This window comes from Ammospiza nelsoni, chromosome 17 (assembly GCF_027579445.1).
Source record: "Ammospiza nelsoni isolate bAmmNel1 chromosome 17, bAmmNel1.pri, whole genome shotgun sequence".
NCBI classification, from domain to species: domain Eukaryota; kingdom Metazoa; phylum Chordata; class Aves; order Passeriformes; family Passerellidae; genus Ammospiza; species Ammospiza nelsoni.
In genome coordinates, this window is record NC_080649.1 from 14,675,258 (window position 1) to 14,701,584 (window position 26,327).

Genomic DNA, 26,327 nt, shown 5'->3' on the forward strand with positions numbered 1-26,327 from the left:
ATCTGACCCAGGGGGAGAGAGAGTAGCTCAGCATTCAGAATTTATTCTGAATGAAATCAAAATTCAGAACCATGATTTTGCCTCATGTAAGGTGTTCCTGCCCATGGCAGGGGGCTGGAACAAGGTGATCTTTAAGGCCCCTTCCAACCCAGATCATTGCATGAGTGTGATTCTTTGCAGAGGGTCTCACTTGAGGCTGTTCTCATTCCTGTTTCTTCCCAGGAGTGCGTTCACTGAAGGTCTTAGCTCCTTTGTATGCAGTGCCTGCCTCCCCATCAGCGAAGCTTTGCCCTGAGGCCACGGTATGTGGAATTTGGAACTGTTCCTTCCCTCATTCAGCTCTCTGCTGCTTTTTAATGGGAGGGAGAGCATGACTCAGCTGCCTGGCTCATCACGGATGTGGTACAGCCCTATATGTTACAGGCTTGGAGGCCTTTCCCGCTCCCTCTGACGTCTGTCCCTGCTTCCCTCTGATAGGTGAGGTCGTGCTGGGAAATGTTAATGTGTGCAGCTACTCAATTGCTCTGCAAAAAACAACAAAGATGGAAAGCACAGAGCTGAAAACCCCTCAAAAGGCAGCGGCAGGGTCACCTGCCCAGCTCTATTAGCCTTCCTTTCTGCAGATGAAATGCCTGAGTCCAGTATTGTACAAACTCTGACTGCCTTTCCTGCAAGGTCCTTACTCATTCAGCAGGTTGCAAAGTACTCAGTGACTAAAATAAGGAATGAAGCATGAGGCTGGGAAAATGTGTCCAATTTTGCTGCTGAGCCTGCCTGCAGTGAGCACCGGGAGCAAACTGGAGGGGTGGATATCCCATTAACAGCTCTGTGTTTAAGAGGAGTTCACAGTGAGCAAGGTGGGGGGGCACTCATTAGGGAGGACAGGTAATAAATGCTGACCAGCTGGTTTTCCCTCACACACTATCCATCCAGGGCTAATTAAAGGCTGCACACAGAGCATGGAGATAGGGCAGAGGCAAAGCTGTGGCTCTCTGAATCACCAGGGGAAAAGCATCATTTTCCACTCTTGATGTTCTTACTCTGTGGCTCCTTTCATGAGACCCTCCCTCTTTCTCCACAGCTCATTTTATGAGACCCTTGGGGCATGTGCCATACCTCAGCCAGGCTGTGATTTAAGCAAACAAACACCACAATTGAGCCAAATTGGTCCTGAGATTCCTTTCCTGTGCTGGGTTGTTTTCTTTTACATCCAAGATGAGGCACAAGATAACATTATATGTTCTGGCCTTGGGTTTCTGCTTGCTTCTCCCTAAGAGCAGGCAAGCTAGAATTGTTTACTGGCTTGATTTTATCTTTGTCTCACAGGCTGGCCTTGAAGTGATAGTGAGCACCAGAGAGCTCCTGCTCTCTGCCACCGATTTCTCAAGTGGGAACCTCCTGAGTGTCACTCTGGAGGCAGCTTATTCTGTCCCTGATGCCTTTACTGCTGACAGCCAGCAAAACTACATGGTTTGCTTGCAAATGCCGGCAGCTGCTGAGGTGAGAATGGCCCAGGCCCAGTGACAGGGGGCTTGGCTGGGTTTGGGTTCTTCTCCCACCCCATGGAACAAGTGTCCAGGCACGTGGGGTGCACAGCTTCCGTGCTTGTGCACCAGCAGCCTTTGTTGGGAGGTCTCAGAGTCTCTGTGGTGTGATGTGTTTCTTTAACACAAACAAAGGTCTGTTTGGAAAGATTTGGATTCAAACTGGCAGGGTTTTTTCCATGTGGCTCTTTATTTTTATTCCATTCTTTGTGTGCGTGCGGTGGAGTGCATTTTCCAAGCCGGGCACCCTGTACTGTTGCTTTGCTTTGTTATCCCAGCTTGGAGCAGCTGGCTCTTGCTCCTGCTCCTGTTAGAAATGCAAATCATTTTTTTCTCCTGTGTCTCTAGAAAGAATTGCCATTGCTCTTCAAGAATGGCATCCTGAAGGCTGGTGGTGAAAAAGAACCATTTCCCCGACCCAAAAACTGGCCTGTTGGCCCCATCCTGGCCCCTAATGCTCTGAACATACCTGACTCCTTCATTGTTGGTGGGCCCTATGAGGATGAGGATGGAGACCTCAACAAAAGTGAGGTGAGGAAGGACTGGCAAGTTTAGAAGAGAACCAGGAGGGATGGAGAGACTTGGTATGAGAGGGAGGTGGGTGGTCACTGTGCAGTGTCCAGCACAGAGGTGGTTCTCCTGGGGCAACAGACATGCTGGCTCACTGCTGGAGACATCCCAAGGGAGAATGTGGCAGGTCTGGTCCCAGGAAACACCCACACTGAGCTGGGTTATCTCCAGTGAGCCAGGCACTTAGCGCTGATGGTGTCTGCAGGAAAGGCTGTCAGTCTCTCTGCAGGGCTGGCCTGCCTTTGGGCACTTGGACACCTCTGTGTGACTCACATTCTCTCCTGGGGATGCTTCTGAGGATGATGCAGGCTGTGGAGTTTGCTGTGCTGGCTTTGACTGCACGCTGTTCCTCACAGGACAAGGAATTCAGGGCCCAGGCAGAGAGCTCGAGGAGGGTCGTGTGGGACATGGAGACACGCTGTTTCCTGGATGCTGACGCTGTGGCCGTGTAAGGGACCTGAGCAACCCAGCCCAGAACATGCTCAGAGTGACCTGAGGCAAGAAGCTGCCACATGCAGCTGCTCTTGGACCACTTAGGGGTCAAACTGTGGCTCTGCCCCCACCTGCCATGGTTGCTGTGGCTGTCTCTTGGCCACAAGCATTCACCCGAGCAAGGGCACAGCTCTTGAAGTGCCTTGAACTGCTGGCAGCAGCTTTGTTCTGCTGTGCTGGGAAAAGATGGATTGTCTGGAGCTGCTATCTCCAGGCCACAAATGCCCTCTCCTGCTGGCAGCAGCTGGGGCTGGGGGCTGGTCCCTGCATAGCTTGAAGGAAGGGGCAGCAGTTATAGTGAGCAGACCTGGACTAGAGTGGCATCCACAGCTCTCCTCTGAGCTGCTAATTAAGTTTTACTGAATCCCAAATACATTCAAACCTTTCACTCCATGTGGGCACTCTTCATTTGCTTTTTTATTGGATAAGTGTTGCCTTTAGCAGCTCCAGATACGCTCACGATCAGGATGAGTGTTCCATTTATCTTTGAATCCTGCTATTTTCTGGCCTCAGCTGCATCATGGCTGTGCATTTCACTGCCAAATTACTCCTTGTGTGGAAATACTCACTTCTATCTCATTTGATTTTTAAAATTCTTTTCCCTACACATCCATCCACCTGCCTGCTGCTGTCAGAGTCACCAGCCACTTTGAATGCAAGCTCAAGATCCACTTGCTCTGTACAATTCAGGATTTATACCAAAGCTAATCACGTTCCTTCTCACTTATTTCTGAAGTAACTGGGGGAGAGAGAAAGCCCAATGTGTTGCTCTCACTGTTGTTTTAAAGCTGGCTGTGCCATAAATGCCACACAGCAGTGGGTAGAGCAGAAAATCACAGTGTTCCCGTGGCCTGAGGGTGTTTGCTGAGGGAATGGGGTGAAGCAAACCCGAGGGGAGCTGCTGGGGCACAGAGGGGGGTGGTGGGGCTCTCCAGCTGGGTTCCTGCATCTCCTCAGTGCATCCTTTGTGCCCAGCCTGCAGATGCGCATTGCCGAGCGCCGCCACTGGCCCGTGGAGCTCTGCAGGATGTCCACAGGTGGCAAGGGGAAAGGCAACAAACCTGACAAGGTAAAAGTGGGATCTGGCTTGTGGAGGAGCATTGCATGAGCAGGCATTTTCCTCTTGAGGCCTTTGTGGTAGCAAAACCGGCCTTGAAGCTGCCAAAGTGAGTCAGAGAGCAGGAGGCTTTGTGAAAAATCAGCTTTATAGGGCTGTTAAATAGATACAGAGTCATATTTTTTCCTTACAGCTCTCACTGGTGGTCTGTGGTAGCTCACTGGAAAGGGGACAGGGTGACTTTTCAAATCACAGAATAGTTTGGGTTGGAAGGGACCCCAGACTCCACCTCCTTCCAACTCCCCACCACAGACAGGGACACTTTCCATAGACCAGGTGGCTCAGAGGCTTGTCCAGCCTGGCTCTGAAAAGAATTAAAAGTAATTCACTGAGCTGATCTGTGGTCAGTGGAGTTTTGAAACAGCTTGAGGAGGTTCTTGCATTCTTTCTCAGGCTGTAGGTAAGTTATGCTTTTGCATCTAAACCAGGGTGGTTTAACAGAGAAACAGCCCCTTAGAGAATGGCTCTGCTGCTGGCAGATGATTGTGTGAGAGCTCCTAATCTATCCCAGGACAAAGCCATATAAGTTGTGTAAATCCCTTTCAGCACTCACAGTGCCAGGATTTTGCAGCTCTGATGATGATCCTTCCAGCCAGGCCTCCCACACCTCCTAAGCCACTTGGTGTCTGTCCAACCTGAGATGCACAACTCTGGTAGGGTCACCTGGGTTTCTAACCACACACAGCTGATAATCTTCCAGCTGTACCTCAACAGGAGCAGCAGCTGTATCTCAACCCTGAGGAACAGGAGAGTGCAGGAATTAGAGACAAAAGCTGCCCCATGGGGATTGGGACAAAATTAATATTCTACATGTGGAATGACTCCAGTGTGTTCATCCAGGTTGTCTCGGCTGCGTGCCAGTGACAGAACCATGGGCTCATCAGGTGCATCAGTTTGCTGTGTGGCCTTCTCTTAATGAGATTGGTGACCTTGTTCCCTTAAGGAGAATAACAGTGTGTTCAGCATCTCAGTGCCTTGCTCTGTGTTTCCAGAAAGATGAGGACAAGCCGATTGCCTTCCATGGTGTGGCATATGTCAACATGATGCATTTGCTGTGCCCTGGGGTGACGCAGATCCGAGGGGCCTTCCGTGTCTTCAACTACGAGGACAGCGAGGTGTTTGAGAAGGTGAGAGCAGCAGGCCCTGCTCCAGCTCTGCAGCTGGGTTTGCACTGGGGGCTTGGGAGTAGGGACAGTGGACAGAGGGTGTTTGGGAACAGGGACAGTGGACAGAGGGTGTTTGGGAGCAGGGACAGTGGACAGAGGGTGTTTGGAAGTAGGCAGAGTGGACAGAGGATGTTTGGGAGCAGGCAGGGTAACCAGGAGGTGTTTGGGAGCAGGCAGAGTGGACAGAGGGTGTTTGGAAGCAGGCAGAGTGGACAGGGAGTGTTTGGGAGCAGGCAGTGAAGGCAGAAGGGTGTTTGGGAGCAGGGACAGTGGACAGAGGGTGTTTGTGAGCAGGCAGTGAAGGCAGGGGGAGTTTGGGAGCAGACAGAGTGGACTGAGGGTGTTTGGGAGCAGTCAGGGTAAACAGGGGATGTTTGGGAGCAGGCAGGATGGACGGGGGGTGTTTGGGAGCAGGGAGAGTGAACAGAGAGTGTTTGGGAGCAGGCAGAGTGGATAGAGGACGTTTGGGAGCAGGCAGGGTGGACAGGGAGTGTTTGGGAGCAGGCAGAGTAGACAGTATGCTGGTAGGAGCTGGATCTGAACCTTGAGTGCCCTTCTGGTGATTGAGAAAACTAATGATACAAGCTTTTAGGTGCAGGTTTTTCCAAGGCAGGGGATTTCTGGGGGGGAGTGAATAAGTCTGGGGGCTGAGAGAGGCTTTGAATCTCACTCCACTCCCTCCTATGCCAGCATGATCCACTCTCCCCATGCTGGAACATGGGCAAGGGAAGGGTGCTGCTGGGAAGAGCAAACAGTGGCTTTAAAAGGATTGCGTTACCCCCGGCAACCACCAAAAAAGCTGTCACTGGAGCTCTTTCAGCTCTAGCTCACCGAGGTTTATTTGTCTTTTCTTTTTTTCCCTCTCTGTTACTAAGAGTGACAGTTACATCTCCATTTCCCCACAGTCTCTCCCTCCTGGAACAAACCTGAGCTTGTTTCAGGAGGGCAGATGTACAGCCTGGTTCTACCCCCCATGTTCCCTGTGGGGCTGTGCTTCAGGTGCAGGGGCTGGGTGAATTCCAGCCTTTCTCCTGCTCCCACTGGCTGCTGCAGAGCTGGGCTGGGCATGAGTGTGTCTGCTGGGCTCTGCTTCCCTGCCATGAAAGACCCCTTGGCTGCATGGTGCTGCTTGTCCTGTGCCATTTATCTGTCACATGTGAAGTCCTTCTTACTCCCCAGGTGCTTTGGGTTGCCTCTTGGTTTAAGGAGTTTCTCTACAGCTGCTCCATCCTCTCCCCAGGAACCCCATAACTCTTGCTAGCCCAGTTCCTGTAACCAGGGTGTGTGGGAGGGAGCAGCCTGTCGGGGTGGTCAAACACTTTGTAAACACAAAGTCTGACAAACCTATTCCTTGCAATTCCCTGATGTGTGTCAGGGAAGCAGCTCCACACCAGAAGATGAGCTGGGAGCCAAGGGATGCTGTCAGGCAGGTGGGGGCCCCCAAAAATGTGTGGAGCAGGCCTGGTGAGAGAAGCCAGATTCATCCAGCAGCCCTCATCACCAAGCACATCCATGTCTGTGGGGCAGGTCCAGGATCCCACCAGGAATTCAGAATCACAGATCTGGGTTCCAGCATGTTCAGCACACATCTCAGGCAAGGACCAAGGGCCAGTCCTCAGTGAAAACACAAACACAGCTCTTGAAGGGAACATGGAGACATCCACACTGAGTGTCAGTCTGACCTGAGGCTTCACAGCCACACAGGATCAGAGCTGGGCTGGAGCACCAGCAGCTGAACTCGAGGAGGAGACAATGAGGTTACAAAACTTCTTAAGGCATTTAAGACCCTGACAGTGTGTTTTGTGATGAGAGAGGTTAAGGCAAATGAGTGAGGAGGCCTGCTTTGTCCCTTGATTGTCTCTGTTTTTCAGACCAGAGTTCAGTACAGTATTTTCCGGGACCGCAGGTCACAGCTCAGTCTGGGCAAGGAAAGGCTGGGGACCTCTCCTTCCAGCAAAGCTACTACCAGCAAGCCTCTGAAGGAAGATTCCAATGCCATGGTAAGGTCTGGGGAGGCACCATGGTTGCTCTGGTTCTGTGTCACAGGAAGTTGGGACACACAGAACTAGGGATGGATGAGAGATACTCCTTGTCCTAGACCCATAGAATCCTCTCAACATGAAGGGATCCACAAGGACCATGAGTCCAACTCCTGGCTGTGCACAGACACCCCAACAATCCCACCCTGTGCCTGACAGTGTTGTCTAAGCACTCCTGGAGCTCTGATAGCCTTGGGGTCCTGACAACCTCTGGGGGAAGAATCTTTCCCTGACATCCAGCCTAACCCATCCCTGGTACAGCTCCAGCCATTCTCTAAGGTCCTGTCACTGGTCACAGAGAGCAGATGCTGGAGCTGCTTCTTGTAAGGAAGCTGCAGCTTTCCCTTGTCTGAAATCCTAGGATTTGCTGGAACTTGCAAAGATTTGAGATTTATTGAGTCTGAAACAAAAGACATCATTTCTTTTTCCTAAGAGTTACTCAGCCCATCCAAAATCCAGTTGTCAGATGGCACTGGAGAATCTGAAAATGTCACAAATCTCAGCCTTGAAGGACAGGTAATTATGTCTCTCCAAAGACAAGGAGAGAGTGTAGAGCATCATTGTGCTGGTGTCTCACACCTTTCACACAATTAAATTCCTCAAGAGTGAGGGGACAAAGGATGTTTTACGCAGATGCTGTCCCAGAGTTCTTCCAGTGACGTCCATCTGGAGAGCAGGCTGGCACACTGGGCTAGAAGGTCTCTGCAAATTGTCAGGCATTTATTTAAATTATCCCCTCATATTTTGACTTCTTCCTCTGGAATGCACATTCATTCTGCAGGCAGATTGATTATCTGGGCTCTGTCCTTTTCCCTAGCCTGGTTTCTCGAGCTGGATTTTGCTGTAACTCATTCGGAGGGCGGGTTATAAAACAAGCTGGATCTTTGCACTTGGGAGATGTATGGCTGTGGGCTCAGTATTTCACTGTGCCAGCACTGCAGACAGCACCACACAGGGAACAATGTTTCTCTCCACAGCTCTACAGCGAGGCAGGAACGTTCCTGGTGATGGAGATAAAGCTGGACAGGCCCCTGGTCCCAAAGCGGCTGCGGGAGGAGCTGGCCCAGCGGTGCGTAAGGATGGGCTGTGGGGCTGACAGCTCCTCTCTGCACACTGGAGAGAGCCTTGTGCAGCAAACCCCCCTTGGAATACTCCATAAAGAGGGCCTGAGGCAAAGCCCACAGGAATCAGGGGGAGGATTTGGCCAGACTGCTTTAGACGTGGCATCTGGTGTGTTGGGAAAACACTTGTTCATCCCAGCTGGCATCTCCCTGCCATTCCTCTCAAAACAAGAGACACCAGAGCAGCACAGCAATGTCTGTGTTCCTGTCTGGGCTTTGTTTTCCTCTAATCCCCATGTGCTTTCCTCTTGCATGTGATGTTCAGTGGCTTGGTCAGTCCTGGCCACCAGCGTGGACTGCCCTGGGTAGTGCTGCTGTTGCTTCATCAGAGCGTTCTCTCATTTTTAGCTTTCCAGAAGTTTTCTCACAATGTTTTACCCATTCCTCAGCTTTTATGTTAGTTTTCATGTTGTTCTGCTGCAGAGCTGCTCTTTCATCTCTGCTGCTTTGAGATTTCAGTTCCTGTCCAGTGGCAGCCCTGCTGTGTTATGGGTTAGAAAAGCATAAAACATCTAATTTATGGAATAAAAAAAAAAAAGAAAATACAGCAGATGAAGAAGATATAAGAGGTGCAGATTTATATCTCTCAAACAGAAATGTCATCCATTGAAGGTATATGTGTTGTCCTCACTGCTCCCTGCTGTCTTCTAGGAGGAACAGGCTGAGGAAGGTGAACCCCTCTTAGAACAGACCTTTTCCTGCCCTATTTTATACATTTCTGCTCTTCTGCAGTGTGTGTGGATTCAGCGTCACTCCTCCTTGAACAAGGCCTGTGGCACCTTGGCTTGGTGGGATGGATCATGTTCTGAGGACTGAGGGTGTTCTGGAGTCCAGCAAGCAGGAAATAGTGAAAAAAAAAAATTAAGGCTGGTTTGGCACCAGGGATTTTAATTCCAGAATCCCAAAATTATTCAGTTTGCAAGTGACCCTTGAAAGTCACCTAGACCAACATTCATGTTCAACTGGGGTTCCCCAGAGCACATTCCTCTGTGTCCAGATGCTTTTTGGATATATCAAGGGAAGGAGACTTCCAGAGAATCTGCTCAGCCACCCTCTCCTTAATAAAATCTTAGTTTGAAATATGCTAATCCTAATGGAAGGTCATTGGAACTGCACAGAGGCCCAAGCAGGGCTGGGGGCTGTCTGGGGGTCTGAGGTGGGTGTCTGGGGGTCGATGTGTGGACAAACTGGACAGTGTTGGAACTGTGGTCTGGGCTGTTTAGTGACCCAATTCTGCTTTCCTCAGGCTGGTTCCTTCCTTACACCTGTTCTGCAGAGCCAGGAGCTCCAAGATTCAGCTCTGCTGCTCCAGGAGAGCAGTTTGGGTTGGCAGTAAATGTTAACCCTGTCATGACAAAGCACAACCATCAGCTGTAGGGAGCTGTTCACTCTTGGTCTGAGATTCCAGGTTTCCTCCCAGGTGCCTGTGAGGTGTCTCATGGACACGATGGCAGAGTGAAGCCCTCACACTACACAAGCCAACATCCCTGGCAGTGGCTCTGCTGATTCTCCTCTGCTCTCACTCACAGGGTTCAGGAGCTGATTCCTCCCCGCCCTGCGCTGGCCCCACGGACAGAAGGAGCCAAAAAGGTTGGTGTGAGAGCCTGTGACCATCCTGCCACCCCACCCTGCCCTCAGAGCCTTCATTCTCAGCCCACAGCAACGTGGGGATGAGGTTTGAAGAGATCAGGGGTGCAGGGCCACAAAGGTGGTGAAGGGTCTAGAAGGGAATATGGAAATGTGAGGAGTGTGAGGTCACTTGGAATGTTCAGCCTGGAGAAGAGAGACTGAGGGTGGAGCTCATTGGGGTCTGCAGCTTCCTCACAAGGGGCAGCTTCAATCTCTGCTGGATTTTAGGAAAATATTTTAGACAAAGATTTTAGGAATTTAGGATTTTAGGAATTTATTTTAATTTTAGGAATTTAGGATTTTAGGAAACTATTTTAGGAAAATGGATTTTAGGAAAAGAGTGGCTGGGCACTTCCCAGGCTCCCCAGGGAATGGGCACAGCCCCGAGGCTGCCAGAGCTCCAAGAGCATTTGGACAACACTCTCAGGAATGCCCAGGGTGGGATTGTTGGAGTGTCTGTGCAGGGCCAGGAGCTGGACTTGATGCTTGTGGATCCCTTCCAATTCAACATATTCTATGAAACACACAGAAAAGGAAACTTCTGTATGGGTTATCTCCAGAGCAGTGTGCCTTGGGAGCCCTTCCATCACTCGTGTTCACATCCCACTCAAAGGGAGCCATGAAGAGATGGAGCAAAGGGAGGGAAGGCAGCCATGGGGGGATGTTTGGAAGGAAATGGGGTGCTGGGAAAAGAGGCTATCAGCACCTTATTTATATCCTGGGCAGTCCCAACAGTTCCTTGTCTCAGAGCAGCCCCTGTGCTTCGTCAGACTCAGACAAACCTGAACAGAATCAGCCCTGACCTTCCTCAGATCACCAAGAATTTTTGAGGATCAAGATTATGGAGATGACAGGTTCTGCTGAAGAGGGCTGGCCATGGGTTTCAAGGCTCCCAGTAAATGAGATCTATTTTACTCACAGCCAATTATATTGCTATAGGAGAGATAGCAGTGACTGGAATACTGGGTTGTGATGGAAAATCCTAGCAGGAAGGAGCTCTTTTATGTTTACCTGCAGATATTTTCTCAGCCCTCAGGCGTGGACAGGAAAGGATGTGTGACAGACTAATTGAGACCTGAGTCAGGTGGAGTTAATGGGAGGCGTGGGCTGTGGCAAATCAAATACATATCAAGGTTGATTGCATAAGTGGCTTGTGAAATTTATTTATTTCTTTCCTAGGTGGTGGAAGATTATCACAAACGTGTCACCACTGTTGCTGTTGCCATCCTGAGGGAGTACCATGAGCTTTTTGGGAAGCAGCTGCTTGAGCAGGGAGTGATGGACCACGAAACCATGGAGGAACAGAAACGTCAGCTCAACTATGAGCTCAATACCTCTGGGAAATATTTTGCTTTTAAGGAACAGCTTAAGGTGAAGGCTCCTTTGTGCTTTTTGCTTCCCTACTTGTTTTGTCCAGACACTTTCTCAGTGAGAAACTGCTGCTCTGTGGTGGTAACTCAGGATGATGTGGTGCTCTAGAGTCCTTTCCTGCCACCTAGAGCTGTTGCAGTGAGCACTGAGGGACAAGATTCCCCTCTAATGGATCAGGCACCAAGTTGCTTTGGTCCCACAACAAGAGAGCACTTCCTATCAATGGGAGCTACTCCTATCCATTTGCCCCATGCTCATAACCTGAGAAAGGCAAAGCTGGCTGCTCTCACATTCCCAGTCTGCCCCAGCAAAGCTGGCTATTCCCACATTCCCAGTCTGCCCTGGCAGGGAAAGGAAGTTCCACACTCTTCCTGGAGCCCTCCTTTCTGTCCTGAGGAGGTGAGCCATCCACATGCTGTCCCTAAAGGCTGTCAGGGAGGTGGGAAAGGAAATCCCCTTTGCTTGCTTTTTTTTGCTTTTATCAGTGCTGGACTGGATTTATTTCTCAGAACTAAGTTGGAGCTTCAGCCTCTGTCTGTGGTGGGGGGCATGGGAGGGAAACTGCCTTGTGCAATGTCCCTTGTCTCCACAGTATTCTGTGGTGAAGATTGTGAGGGAGAAATACCTGAAGACCACAGCGTTTGAGACCAAGGAGCAGCTGCAGGCATTCCTCAGTGAGCTCTATGTGTACCTCGTGGACCACATGCACATGGCCCTGAACAAGGTGGGGGAAATGGGGGTCACTCAGGCCATGGCTTCACTCTGGCTCCAGGGCAGGGGAAGGACTGTGGCCTTCAAGGCAGAAGCAGGCTCATGCTTTCATCTGCTGGAGTTGTCACTTGTAGACCCTGAGCCACACTCGAGGCAGGCATCCCTTTGTATCCCATGCTCAGAATCCTGGGGTAGGTGTGAGATGGCACTGGTGAAGCTGCTGTAGCTGGCACATGGTGAGGGTGGCTGGGCAGAGCAGGAGCTGAGGTCACCAGTGAGTGTCCCACTGAAGTTTGTCATCACTTTGACCTAGGGAATGCTGTGAATAATCATAGGATCACAGACAGGTTTGGGTTGGAAGGGACCTTAAAGCTCATTTCATTCACCCCCTGCCATGGGCAGGGACACCTTCCACTATCTCAGGTTGCTCCAAACCCCATCCAGGCCCTGGACATTTCCAAGGATCCAGGGGCAGCCACAACTTCTGTGGGCATCCTGTGCCAGGGCCTCCTCATCCTCACAGGGAAGAATTCCTTTCTAATATCTAACCCTCTGGCAATGGGAAGTCCTTGCCCCTTGTCCTGTCCCTCCATGTCCTTGTAAAGATTGATACTGCCCTGTGCCTGTGTGGCAGAGGTACCTGGGAATGGTGGGGATGTGTCCAGCACAGAGCAGCTTGCCCTTCCCAGTGCCAGCCCCAGCCATACTGGTCTGTACTGTGTGCAGTGCTGGTGTGCCATGCTGGGATCACACAAAGCACTCTCCCCTTCCCCAGGGCTAACCCTGTCTCCTTCCCTGCCAGCTCCTGTCTGGGGAAGATGTTTCTCCTGCCCCTCCACCCAACTCAACCAGGAAGCAGCTCCTGCTCTTTGCTCGTGAAGCTGAAGCCATCAAGGACCTCAAACTGGCCTCTCTGTTCTACAATCAGGTGAGGGAGCCCCAGATCTCTCTGCCATCACCTGTGGGGACTGGCACAGCCCAGCAGCACAGTGGGGCCACTGCTCACAGCTCAGGCTGTGCTGGAGGGAGGGAGGAAGGAGCTGAGCATCACCAGGATACTCAGGCTGAAGTAGGATTTGGGAGGGATTTCCCAGGGAGATGCTGCTCCCTGCAGGATGTGAGATTGTCCCTGGGCAGGTCACTGAGGACTCCAGCCTCGAGGCCAGGGGAAATGGGATGTGCTGGGCCAGTTCTGGGGACACTGGGCCCTAGGAGGTGTCAGCTGGAGCTGGAGAACATGTGTTAGGTTAGAGGAAGCGGGCTTCCAGCACAATCCCATTCAGGGGACACCTTTGCATGTACAGACAAGGTCTTGATTCCTGCTCAGCTGGGCTGGGGTGGCCAGGGAAGCTGTGGTGATTCCAGAACTGCCTGCCCAGTCCATGGCTCTGCTGAGCCTGCCTGCAGTGCTGATTGATCTCTGTTGTGCAGAGAATAGCTCGGGACCAGCGCAGCATCCAGGCCTGGCTGGACTATGGAGCCTTCTGCCTCCTGTATGAGGATGCCACCAAAGCCCAGGAGTGCTTCCAGCAGGCTGTTTGTCTGGACCCCCAGCACGTCCAAAGGTGCTCAGTGCTCCTGCTGGGTGGCTGGGTGGGTGGGGATGTTGTGGGGTGTGTCCCCCACACCACTGTGGGGCTGCCAGGCTGACTGCTCTGCCCCTGCCCCTGCCCCAGCTTGCTGCTCTGTGGCATTGCGTGTGTCAAGCTGCGGACCTATGAAGAGGCAGAGATTTTCTTTGAGGATGCCTGCTCCTTGGAGCCACCCAGCATCATAGCCTGGACCCTCACAGGTACAAAACCAAGCCAGTCTGGTGCTCAAGGTATTCCTGTGGAGCCAAGCATTGTTCCTGCCCACAGTCCTCTTCTCCCTGCTCTGAGCTGAGGGCTAAGGGGAGCATTTTGCTTCCTTTGGGTGTGTGCTGATGCTGCTGTGTCTCTCCCACAGGTTTGTTTTATGAGATGCAGAATAATTACATTCAGGCAGAAAGGAGCTTCCGTGAGGCTAAGAAGCTCCTGCGAGCCGAGCTTGAGGAGGAGAGGAGAATCCTTGAGGCTGCTGAGGCAGAAGGGAAAAAGCCCAGTTCTCCCAGAACAGAGCCAGGTAACAGACAAAGCCAGGAGGTGCCCTGACACCAGCAAGGAGGGGTGGATAGTGTGGTGAACAGTGGAAGGAGGAGAGTTTTTAACAGGAGAAGTACAAAGGGTAAAGGTAGATGTGGACTGTGAGCTAGAACAGAATTCCATGGAATCTGTCACTGTGAGTTCCCAGCACAGCAATCCAAAGGGCAAACCAGCTGCTTGGCACTCACCCTGAGGCCAAGGCTTCCTTTGGAGCCCCTCTGAGTCCAGCCTGAGCTGAGGCTGTCTGTCCTGAATCCCAAATATTTGGCCAGGCTGCAGGAAATGCTGACTGGCTTTATTTTTAACATTATCACCACTCATGCACAGTGCCTCAGGCAGGCAGGCTCATGACACATGCGGGTTTTTGTCCCTTCTGATTATGAGGAAAGGGATATTCATAGAATCATGGCATGACTAAGGCTGGAAAAGGCCTCCAAGATCGAGTCCAACTGTTAACCCAGCACTGCTGTGTTCATCACTAGCCCAAATCCCAGCTGTCACATCCACAGGGCCTTTGAACACTTCCAGGGATGGGGACTCCACCACTGCCCTGGGCAGCCTGACCCAATGCCTGACCACCCTTTCTGTCAATACATTTTTTGCTATCATTGAACTTAGACCTCCTTGCTGCAACTTGAGGCTGTTTCCTCTCATCCTGCCTCATTTATACCTGTTTCTGGCTTCCCATGGTAATCTTGTGCTAAAAATCTCTGCCCCAGGTATTGCCTCCTGCAAAGAAATTTCTTCCCAGCTTTGAAAACCTGATAGATCTTTTATATTTTCTTCCTTTTTTTTTTTTTTTTTTTTTTTTTTTTTTTTTGTGTGTGTGTTTTTGGGGTTTTTTTGGTTGGGTTTTTTGGTTGGTTTTTGTTTGTTTGTTTTTGTTTTGTGGAATCATGTTCTAGACTGGGAAGTTTATGGCTTTACACCTAATGATTCTTGGGGATTTCATTGCAGAGGAGATTCCAGACGGCTCAGCTGACAAACCACCAGAGGTCGAGGAAGGTGAGACACCCAAGGAAGAGGCTCCAGCAGTGCAGGAAGCCCCACAAGGTTTGGGAATGGGGATGTGGAGAGCTGGGAGATGGTCCTGTGGGAATGGTGGGGAGTAATGTGGGAGCAGTGAGCCCTGGCCCCTGTGCTGCCAGGGCCTGTTGTCTCTCCTGAGCCAGGGAATCTGCAGGCAAAGCAGGTTCACTCTGATTTTCAGAGCAGCACCTCTCAGGATGGACAGCCAGCAGGTGAATGCAGCTCTCTCTCTCACATCACTGCATCCTGCACCTTCCTTTTCTTCCTCCTGAGATGCCAGCTCTTAAAGTGTCCCTGGAGATCTCCTCTGGTTGTGTGGAATGGGATCTGCCTCCTCCACAGCCCCTGTGGTGGTGGAAATGGCACCGCTGAGTGCCTCAGGACCCCTGGTTGCTTTGAGGAGGCAGGAGCCTCACTGTAGCTGTCTCTGACAAACATAATTCATAAATTCCCACCTTTTTTCCTCTGGTTTTGGACTGGAAAATTAGTGGGTGAAGAGTGTAATTTCTTTTCAGATCTCCTACAAAACTTAAGCCCTTCAGAAAGAAATGCTGAGTTAATCTCTGCTTCAGCCTCCCCTGCCACCTCCTGGGTTTTGCTCCATGTTGCAGGGATTTTTCTGTCTCCACTGGGATGTCAGGACCTGCTTTGGCTCCAGAAATAAAAACCCCACTTTGAGACTGACAGAGACACATTTTCTTGCAGCTCCAGAACCTCAGCCACCTCCCTGCACAATCTTCATGAAGTCAGTGGAATTCCTGATGCAATTCAACGCTGTGAGGGTCAGTTAAGCAGGAGGAGTGGGGAGGGAGGCTGGTTTCTTCCCAGAGAGCTCCAGCCAGCCCCTTTCTGGGCCTCAGGGAATGAGCCATGGCTACTCCAGAGGCTGAGCACAAGAGGGAGCAAAGCCACCACTGCCCAGAGACGCAGAAGTGTGGCCAGGCAGAGTGTGGAGCCCACAATGCTGGCTGTGGACACACAGCCCAGCACTGCCTGCTGCAGAGGAGCAGCTCAGAAATGGTACAGGGCATTCAGAGATGGGATCCATTATTGTGGTGCTCCCAAGGTGCCTGAACTCCTGTGATTCAGACACTTGTGTATGCTGGAGGGATTTTTGTATCAGCTGTGGAATGTGCCTGTCCTACCAAGTCATCTCTGGGACATCTCTGGTTGTCACATTCTGCTGCCTGCCTAAATTTGGCATGGCAGAAAGAGTTGCTTAAAGCAACTGAATGGAATCCTGGAATGGTTTAAGTTGGAAGGGACCTTGAAGTTCATCTGATTTCAACCCCCTGCTCTGGGCAGAGACATTTTCCACTAGACCGGGGATACCTTCCACTAGACCAACATTCAAAAGAGGGGAGAAAGAAATTTCCTTTGTGTTTTCTGTTTATGGAAGTCAGAGAGGTGTCAGCCAGCTCCTCTGTCCTGCTGGGGTGTCCGTGGTGTCCCTGCTCCCCTAACACCACCCCCTGTGCTGTTGCTCCCCAGTTTGTTCACAAGGCACTGGCCCACGAGCTGCTGAGCCTTCAGGGAGGCCCCACCTGTGCCTATTACCTGGCCCTGGGCTGGACCTACCAGCTGCGGGAGGACCTGCCCCGATGGGAGGAGTGTCTGCGCGAGGCCGTGCGCATCGAGCCCCTGGTGCGTGAGCCCAGAGCCCCTCATTCCCACTGATCATCCCAGAGCCCTTCATTCCCACTGATCATCCCAGAGCCCCCTTCATTCCCACTGATCATCCCAGAGCCCCTTCATTCCCACTGATCATCCCAGAGCCCCCTTCATTCCCACTGATCATCCCAGAGCCCCTTCATTCCCACTGATCATCCCAGAGCCCCTTCATTCCCACTGATCATCCCAGAGCCCCTTCATTCCCACTGATCATCCCAGAGCCCTTCATTCCCATTGATCATCCCAGAGCCCCTTCATTCCCACTGATCATCCCAGAGCCCCCTTCATTCCCACTGATCATCCCAGAGCCCCTTCATTCCCACTGATCATCCCAGAGCCCCTTCATTCCCAATTCACCATTCCAGAGCCCTTCATTCCCACTGATCATCCCAGAGCCCTTCATTCCCATTGATCATCCCAGAGCCCCCTTCATTCCCATTGATCATCCCAGAGCCCCCTTCATTCCCACTTTACCATTCCAGAGCCCCTGCTGCATTCCCCCTTTACCATTCCAGAGCCCCTGCTCCATTCCCAATTTACCATTCCAGAGCCCCTGCTCCATTCCCACTTTACCATTCCAAAGCCCCTGCTGCATTCCCACTTTACCATTCCAGAGCCCCTGCTGCATTCCCCCTTTACCATTCCAGAGCCCCTGCTGCACTCCCAATTTACCATTCCAGAGCCCCTGCTCCATTCCCAGTTCACCATTCCAGAGCCCCTGCTGCATTCCCCCTTTACCATTCCAGTGCAGTCCAGAGCATTCAGTGGGAGGGCAGTCACACCAGGCTGTGCTCTCTTTGTTATCCCATTGTCACAGCCTCCTGTCACTCCCTGCATGGGCAGGCAGCATCTCAGAGCCTCTCTCTGCCTCTCCCTCTCTACATCTGCCTTTCTTTTCTCTCTCAGGTATATCCTATTCCTCTGTCCCTGGGTGGGAGAGTCAGGTTCTGTTTCATGACAAACAAAGTTGCTATTGATCTCTCTTTGGGGAGGCAGAGTGAAAGGAAAGCAGGGGGAAGATGACACCTGGGAATGCTGTGTGCAGGCAGGACACTGGGCAGGGAGATGGAGGGGGATCCCATTGCTAGTGATGACCTTAACTCTCTCCATAAACCCTGCCCTGATATCACAGAATCATGGAATTGTTTAGGTTGGAAAAGCCCTCTGAGATCATGAAATCCACCCATTCCCCAGACCACCATGTTCATAATTAAACAATGTCCCCAAGTGCCACATCCACACAGGTTTAAAATCCCTCCAGGTATGGTGAATCCACCACTGCCCTGGGCAGCTGTGCCAGCACCTGACCACCCTTTCCATGAAGAAATTCTCCTAATATCCAATCTGAAGCTGTCTTGGCATAACTTGAGGCTGTTTCCTCTCATCCTGTCCCCGTTCCCTGGGAGCAGAGCCTGACCCCCACCTGACTGTCCCCTCCTGTCAGGAGCTGTGCAGAGCCTGAAGGGCCCCCCTGAGCCTCCTTTTCTCCAGGCTGAGCCCCTGCCCAGCTCCCTCAGCTGCTCCTGGTGATCCCTTTTTTTCCCTGCACCCTCTCCAGCCCCTCAATGTCCCCCCACAATTAAGGGGCCCACAGCTGGACTAGCACTGGAGCTGTGGCACCCCCAGTGCCCAGCACAGGGCCACAAGCACTGCTCTGCTCCTGCCAGCCATGCCATGGCTGGCACAGGCCAGGGGGCATTGGCCTGCTTGCCCACCTGGGCACACCTGGCTCTGCTTCAGCAGCTGCCAACCAGCACCCCCAGGTCCTTCCTTTGCCACACTGTCCCCAGGCTGGAGCACTGCACAGGGAGTTGTGGTAACACACTGAAACACTGCTCAGCTCCTTTCTGCTGCTTGCAGTGTCCCGGCTCCCCTCTCAGGCGTTTCTCCCATCCGTGTCTCACTCCTGGTTTTTGGTGCACAGAATCCAAATGTCTGGGCTCAGAAAGGGCACCTGTGCTACCAGCAGAAGGACTTTGAGAAAGCCAAGGATTGCTACGAGCGGGTGATCAGCTTTGAGGAGGATGCTGCAGATATGCACTTCGTGTACCTGCGCCTGGGCTCCATCTACCTGGACGAGAAAAAGGTGAGCAGCCAGCAGGGCTGTGGAGGGCAAGTTACTCTCAGAGTTTGGTTGTTAATTGCAGCCCTGAGATGAGTGAAAAGTCTCTGTTTTGTCCTGTGCATCCGAAGAATGAGTCAGAGCTCTTCAGTTTTCGGTCTTAAGTTGTTTATTAAATTTTATCTATAAAATTTTCTTTCTGCCCAGCTGAGATCTGCTCAGCAGCCAGCAGCACTCTGACCACCCTTGGGGCAGTGTTGTCTTTTTATACTACAAACTACATATAACATATTAACACTTAATTCCCAATACCTATCACCTTTATAACATATTTCCAATTACTTTCCAATACCTATCACCTATGTTAGACAGTGAACTTCTATTCTAAACCAATCCCAATGTGCCAGCATCACAGCAGAAGATGGAGACCAAGAAGAAGAAGAAGAAAGGCTGGACATGCCCAGATTCCTCCATCTTGTCCCCAAACCCCCGTTCCAAAAATCCTAAAATCTACCTTTTCACCCTGTGATAATTTTATTATTATACTATTTAAACTTCTGTGGCTTTCAGGTCCTCATACAAAGCTGGTAATTTGCTCCATGGGTCATAATCAAACCTGCAGGTGCTCTGGGCTCTGTGCCAGGGTCTCTGAGCCCCCTGGCAGGGGTTTTGGCAACCCTGGACACCCAGAGGGATGCACTGAGTTCTGACAGCACAGAACAAATCCCTGCTGCAGCAGCAGTGGGGCCAGTGGGTGTCTGAGCTCCGTGGGAGCAGGGTGTTTGGCAAAGCCCTGTGTGTCTGTGGGGTGATGCAGAGATGTGTCTGTCTGTCTGTCTCTCTCCTGGCAGTATGCTCGGGCCAAGCACATCTTCCTGCTCGCCTGTGACAACTCTGCCTCCTGCCTCACCTGGCTGGGCGTGGGCATTGCCTGCTACAGGGTGAGTGCAGCTGCCTTCCTGTCCTTTTCTTCTGGGTTTGGACTGGGAAATTAGTGGGTGAAGAGTGTAATTTCTTTTCAGATCTCCTACAAAACTTAAGCCCTTCAGAAAGAAATGCTGAGTTAATCTCTGCTTCAGTCTCCCCTTGGTGGCACAGGACACAGGGCTTGGCTTTTGCAGGATCCCCTTGTTTAAAGCAACTCTTGGCTGCATGTGAGCCAATGCCCCCAAATGCCACCATGTCCTGTGTGCTGTGACAGCCCCAGCGTGGCACCTGGATGGTGTCACCTTCAGCCTCTGCTCTGGGAACTGTGGTGGTGTTTGAGGGTCCCCAAGATGAGAAAATAGATGAGAATCTTGACTCCATGTTTCAGAAGGCTGGTTTATTATTTTTATTATATAATTTTATTATATATATTATATTTTATTATATATGTTATATATTATTATATATTATATATTATATATTATTATATATATAATATTATATATTATACATTATATATTTTATTATATATATTATATTAAAAGAAAATGTAATATATATCCTAAATATACTAAAACTATATTAAAAGAATAGAAGAAAGGATTTCATCAGAAGGCTAGAAAGGAATGAATAATAAAATATTGTGACTGACCAGAGAGTCTGACACAGCTGGACTCGGATTGGTCATTAAGTATCCACATGAGACCAACCAAAGATGTTGGTAAACCATCTCCAGACCACATGCCACAGCCATCAGATTATTGTTTGCATTTCTTTTCTGAGGCTTCTCAGCTTCTCAGGAGAAAAATCCTAGTGAAAGGATTTTCATCAAATATCACAGTGACAGGGGACAGCCATCCTTTGCCTCATCCCAGCTCCTGGCAGCACCTCCTTCCCCAGGGAGTCAAGGCAAACAATCTGGGCTCTGCTCTGAGCTCCTGCCTGCACATGACCTGCATGTCACCGAGGCACTGGGTGGGATGTCAGCAGGGAGGAATCTCGGTGCTTTCCCTGTCCAAGGGAATCCAGCACCTCTGAAGGGCTGCCAAGGACACCCAGGCACCAGCAGTGCAGTGTCTCCCCAAGGGACACCTTGCCAGGTTCCTCCAAGGCAGCTTGGCTGAGGAAGCAATCAAGGAAGGAATTTAAACTTCTGTTCCCCCTTGGCCAAGTGTTTACCTCCTGTGGAATCAGGTTAGGGAGGTGAGTGGTGGCCTGGGCACCAGCTACCCCTGCATGCCCAGAGCAGCTGCACAGCAGGAACAGGGAGCAGGAACACAGCCGTGTTTCCTCATGCAGCTGGATCACTCTGTTCCTGGAGGTGAAGGGCTTTGTGCTGCTTCCCTTACAGCTGGAGGCTAAGTTAGAAATAGTGTGTGATCCCACAGGGGTCAGCAGTGGAAGCTCCTGCTCCAGACTGGAGATCTGGATGCTCTGGCACTGAGGATGACTCCTTGTCTGTGCCCTAAATCCTTTCCCCCACGTTTCTCTCAGGGAAGCCCTCCTAGGAGCTTTCTGTTGCACTCCTGCTGTTAGAGCAATGCCTGTTGAGTTGGGAAGCCCTTTCTGCCTGCTCTCTGTCATTTGTCCATGCCTCTCCTCTCTCCCTCAAGCTGGAAGAGATGCTGGAAGCAGAAGATGCTCTCTCTGAAGCCAATGCCCTGAATAACACCAACGCTGAAGTGTGGGGGTATCTCGCCCTCATCTGCCTGCAGGTGAGTGCCCAGCCTGTGCCAGCCTGATGGGGTGGGGATTCCTGGGGGTTTATTGAGGGGGTTGGCATCTGGTCATGAACCTGAAGAGCTGGTGTAGAGCTCTGTTTGGGGCTGTTCTTGGGGAAAGGAAGTGCTTGGATGGCAAAAGCAGCACCCTGAGGCACTGATTGCTGAGCTTCTTACAAATGTCCTTCCACAGAGATCTCATGTCTTTCCTGGGCTGCTGGCCACTGCTGAGGCACCCTAAATCCTGGGATTCTATGGGGCGCCCTCATGACAAGACAGACACTGAGGGGCTGGAGGGGGTCCAGGGAAGGGAACAGAGCTGGGAAGGGGCTGGAGCACCAGGAGGGGCTGAGGGAGCTGGGAAGGGGCTCAGCCTGGAGAAAAGGAGGCTCAGGGGGGACCTTGTGGCTCTGCACAGCTCCTGACAGGAGGGGACAGCAGAGAACAGGGACAGGACAAGGGGAAACAGCCTCAGGCTGTGCCAGGGGAGGTTTAGAATGGATATTGGGAAAACTTCATGGAAGGGTGGTCAGGCCCTGGCACAGCTGCCCAGGGCAGTGGGGGGGATCCCCATGCCTTTTGGGATTTAAAAGCCGCTTGGATGTACACTTGGGGACATGTTTTAGCGGTGGCCTTGGCAGTGCTGAGGGAATGGAGGGATTTGATGGTCTCAGGGTCTTTCCGTGCCTGGCGCACCCCAGGATGTGCTCCCGGTGCTGTGTTGCAGGGCGGGCGGCAGCTGGAGGCGGAGCAGTGTTACAAATACACCGTCAAGGTGCGTGTCCGTGCCCTGCGGGGCGCTCCCTGTCCCGCCGGTGTCGCAGCCGGGGCACCGAGCAGCCCCGCGTGTCCCGGGCAGCCCGGCCTGACCCGCTCCCCTTTCCCGCAGCTCGGCCTGCAGAACAACGCGCTGCTGCACGAGATCCGCGAGGCCCAGCAGCGCTTCGGCTTCGGGGATCCTTCCCTCTGACCCCGCGCACATAAAGTCCCCTGACCCCTCGCTCTGACCCCGCGCACATAAAGTCCCCTGACCCCTCGCTCTGACCCCGCGCACATAAAGTCCCCTGACCCCTCGCTCTGACCCCGCGCACATAAAGTCCCCTGACCCCTCGCTCTGACCCCGCGCACATAAAGTCCCTGCCCCGAGAGATCGTGCCCGGGTCTGTCGCGATCGAGTCGCCACCCAGGGGAGGGGAAAGGGGCGGGGTCAGCGCCCGGGGGGGCGGGGCTGGAGGCTGGACATAATCACGTGATATGCGCTATCGCGCCGCTGATTGGCTGCAGCCGCGCGGGACGGTTGATCCGGCGGCGAGCGCCATGGCGGCAGGTGGGGGGGCACGGGGGGGACCGGGGGCGACAGTAGGGACGGGAGGGGGGATATGGGGTAATGGGGGCGTGACCGAGGATGAGGGGACGCGGGGTAATGGGGGTGTGACCGAGGATGAGGGGACGCGGGGCAATGGGGGTGTGACCGGGGATGGGGGCACACGGGGGGACACAGGGTAATGGGGGTGTGACCAGGATGGGGGGACAAGGGGTAATGGCGGGACACGGGGTAATGGGGGTGTGACCGGAATGGGGGGACACGGGGTAATAATGGGGGCGTGACCAGGGATGGGGGGACACGGGGCAATGGGGGTGTGACCGGAGATGGGGGGACACGGGGGGGACACAGGGTAATGGGCGTGTGACCGGGGATGGAGGGGTAGGGGGCAATGGGGGTGTGACCGCGCTGGGGGGACACGGGGTAATAATGGGGGTGTGACCGGGGATGGGGGGACACGGGGTAATAATGGGGGTGTGACCGGGGATGGGGGGACACGGGGCAGTGGGGGTGTGACAGGGTATGGGGGACACGGGGCAGTGGGGGTGTGACCGGGGATGGGGGACACGGGGTAATAATGGGGGTGTGACCGGGGATGGGGGACACGGGGCAGTGGGGGTGTGACAGGGTATGGGGGGACACGGGGCAGTGGGGGTGTGACCGGGGATGGGGGACACGGGGTAATAATGGGGGTGTGACCGGGGATGGGGGACACGGGGCAGTGGGGGTGTGACAGGGGATGGGAGACACAGGGCAATGGGGGTGTGACCGGGGATGGGGGGATGTGGGGCGTCATTGGGGTGTGGGAACACGGCGTCACTGGGGATGGGGGTTTGGAGCATGGCGGTGTCACCGCGGATGGAGCAGCTCCGGCGGGGCTCGGAGCACAGCGGTAACGGGAGGGGGGTGGGCACCGGGGATGGGGGACATCCGGAGCACAGGGGTACCGGGGCTGAAGGGCTTGTAGGTTTGGAGCGTGGCGGTAACAGGGATGTCACTCGGGCTGGGTTGGTTGGATTCGGGCTCAGGGTCCTCAGGGCACTGTCACCGGGCAGGGGGTACTGGGGGGGGGCACAGGGGCATTGCTGGATCGGGGGGGCTGCATCGTCACTGGGCATGGGGACTCTGGGCACGGAGGTAACGGGGTGCCACCAGGGCTGGGGAGGCTCGGAACGTGCAGATACTAGTTTGTCACCGGGGACGGGGAGAATGGGGAGCATGGGATTCCACAAGCAGGTCTGTAACAGTGCTGGGGGCACAGGGACAGCACCGGGGTGGCAGGGTCAGGACGGTGGAGGTGCTGGATATCATTGGGGCTGGAGGAGCTCAGGGCTTGGAGGTTCCTGGGGCGTTCCTGGGGCTGGAGGAGAGGAGTAAAGGGATTTTCAGCAGGACTCTGGGGCTTGGGGGTGTCACCAGGGCTGGGGGGAATTCGGGTAAAGAGATGATGGAGATGTCACCAGGACTGCATCATGAGACTAAAGCAAGCTGGGGAGACTCAGGACATGCAGACAGTGGGGTGCTAATGGGGCAGGGAACCTGGGGGCATACAGGGGGCAGTGGGGCATGGGGTTCCATCCCCCGATGATCCCGGTGCTGGCAGCCTGGCAGCGTCCCTACCTGAACATCTTCAAGCACTTCCGTGTGGAGGAGTGGAAGCGCTCTGCCAAGGAGGGGGACGTGGCCGCCCTCACGGTAACGGGGCCACCATGAGGCGGGGGGTACTGCCAGGGGTGGGCAGTGCTGACCCACCCCTGTCCTTCCCTGGCTTCCAAAGGACACGAGGATGAAGGGAACAATCTACCGGATCCGAGGCTCCAACCCAGCCAGCAGCTACCTGCAGCTGCCCCGGGCAGGGACGCAGTCCCTGGGGCTCACAGGGCGCTACCTCTACCTGCTCTTCAGGCCCCTGCCCCGCAAGCACTTCCTCGTGCACCTGGATGTCACCACCGAGGTCCGTGACACGGGGTGGCCTCTTACACTGCCTTCATTGATTGAAGCACTGGGGATGGCGCTGGTGGGCTCGGGGGCTGCAGGATGTGGCTGTTCTTTGCTGCTGGTGGGTCACTCTCGGCTGGAGGTGGTTTCCATCCTGGTGGCATCTCTGCCAGGGCCAGGGGACTTGGAGGGGACAGGAGACAGGGCCACATGCCTCCTCCTCTGCAGCACTTCCCTGCTGAAGCCACCAGGGTGACTAAAGCTCCGTGTGTGTCTCTACCCAGGAAAACCAGGTGGTTCGCATCTCCTTCTCCAACCTCTTCAAGGAATTCAAATCCTCGGCCACCTGGCTGCAGTTCCCCTTCGTCTGCGGGGCAGCCAGCAAGGGCACGGCCCAGCGGGGTGAGGAGCTGGGGCTGGGCTGGCACACCACCACCAGAACTAATTGTTAGAGAGTCAATTGAGCTCTCAAGATGGCTCGATGTGTTTGAAGAGAAACTGTGGCTACCTTATCCCTGGGATGGCCCAAGGCCAGGTTGGATGGGGGGTGGAGCAGTCTGGGCTGGTGGAAAGTGGCCCTGCCCGTGGCAGGGGATGGAATGAGATGGGTTTAAAGGTTGTCCCTCCCAACACAAACCATTCCAGGATTTTATGGTAACAGTGGTGGGCCTGAGCAGGAGCCCCTCTGCAGCCAGGCCAGAGCTGTAGCTCCTGCTTGCGCTGTCCCCCATCCCTGCTCTCCCACACAGTGGGGTGCAGTGTCAGGCCAGGCGTGAGCCCATGGAGGTGGTGGGATCTCTGTCTGTCCTTCCCCATCCCTGAGCCTACAAGACATGTTTTCCCACTTGGCACAGGCCTGGTGGGAATCTTGCCTGGTAAATACTTCATGCTGAGCCCTGTGACCCCTGTGTCTCCTGTCCAGCAAGGTCCCTGTCTGCAGCCTGTTTCCCACCATCCCTCCTGTCCCCAGGTGTGCCCGGAGCAGCCCCAGGTGACGCGCGCTGGACGTGCCTGGTGCTGGACCTGCCCTCCATCCTGGCCCTGTACCTGGCCCGCAGCTACAGCCACCTCAGGGGGGTCAAGCTCTGCTGCAACCTGCTCGTGAAGAACCTCTGCACCAGCGACCTGCTCTTTGAGCCAGGTGAGGAGCCCAGAGCCTGGGCTGAACTCTGCTGCCTCCTGAGACTGCAGCCCAGCCTGGGGGGAGACCATGGGGGCTCAGAGCTGAGTTTGCATCCCTGGCAGAACCCTGGTGCTCTATGATGTGAACAGAAAGGGGAAAATACTTGGTACAATGTTAAGTTTGGGACGCCTCCAAGCCCCATCCAGCCTGACCTTGGGCACTGCCAGGGATCCAGGGGCAGCCACAGCTGCTCTGGGCACCCTGTGCCAGGGCCTCCCACTCCCCCAGAGAACAATTCCTTCCCAATATTCCATCCATCCCTGCCCTCTGGCAGTGGGAGCCATTCCCTGGGTCCTGTCCCTCCATCCCTTGTCCAAAGTCCCTCCCCTCCTCTCTCGGATTCCCCTTTAGGCACTGGAAGGAAATCTGAAATGGAATACAGTCTCCCAACCTCTGGAGGAAAGTATCCTCTCATTTTCCAGCTGTAAAAGTGAATGAAAAGAGCAAAGTTAAATATCTTTCTAAGGTTAGAAATTTTTTCAGGGGTGAAAATGAAAGGTATCATCAAACTTCACTTCTGCAAGACTTGTGCTTTTATCTGTTTGAAGAGCCTGTGCTTTTTTTTGTGTCAAAAATCTTCCAACCTGCT

At 53.3% G+C, this 26,327-nt stretch overlaps 2 protein-coding genes across 2 annotated transcripts in view; both read left to right on the forward strand.

Annotated features, from left to right (window-relative positions):
- The first annotated feature begins 1,326 nt into the window (after positions 1-1,326).
- Positions 1,327-22,338, forward strand: CFAP70 (cilia and flagella associated protein 70). Its single transcript, XM_059484501.1, has 23 exons — positions 1,327-1,500; positions 1,893-2,075; positions 2,471-2,562; positions 3,564-3,675; positions 4,716-4,850; positions 6,761-6,904; positions 7,364-7,444; positions 7,906-7,997; positions 9,579-9,639; positions 10,858-11,049; positions 11,642-11,773; positions 12,563-12,688; positions 13,192-13,325; positions 13,437-13,552; positions 13,708-13,863; positions 14,841-14,936; positions 15,618-15,694; positions 16,404-16,556; positions 18,508-18,669; positions 19,497-19,586; positions 21,186-21,287; positions 22,021-22,068; positions 22,183-22,338. Exons 1-23 carry the CDS (start codon positions 1,468-1,470, stop codon positions 22,261-22,263), a joined length of 2,598 nt encoding a protein of 865 aa, XP_059340484.1. The 5' UTR covers positions 1,327-1,467; the 3' UTR covers positions 22,264-22,338.
- A 1,863-nt stretch (positions 22,339-24,201) lies between these two features.
- WDR90 (WD repeat domain 90) overlaps positions 24,202-26,327 on the forward strand; it is a 36,414-nt gene continuing 34,288 nt past the window's right edge. Inside the window, exons 1-4 of the mRNA XM_059484478.1 lie at positions 24,202-24,312; positions 24,395-24,571; positions 24,840-24,957; positions 25,526-25,696. Coding sequence (XP_059340461.1) covers positions 24,202-24,312; positions 24,395-24,571; positions 24,840-24,957; positions 25,526-25,696 — 577 coding nt within the window. The remainder of the gene's footprint in view (positions 24,313-24,394; positions 24,572-24,839; positions 24,958-25,525; positions 25,697-26,327) is intronic.

What these genes read in the sequence shown, in the direction of transcription:
- CFAP70 (XM_059484501.1), top strand. Translation starts at nt 1,468, where the DNA reads ATGGTTTGCTTGCAAATGCCGGCAGCTGCTGAG. An exon ending in TTCTCCCAGAACAGAGCCAG is followed by an intron (nt 13,864 to 14,840) that starts GTAACAGACAAA and finishes ATTTCATTGCAG; the next exon opens with AGGAGATTCCAGACGGCTCA. An exon ending in TGGGCATTGCCTGCTACAGG is followed by an intron (nt 19,587 to 21,185) that starts GTGAGTGCAGCT and finishes CTCTCCCTCAAG; the next exon opens with CTGGAAGAGATGCTGGAAGC.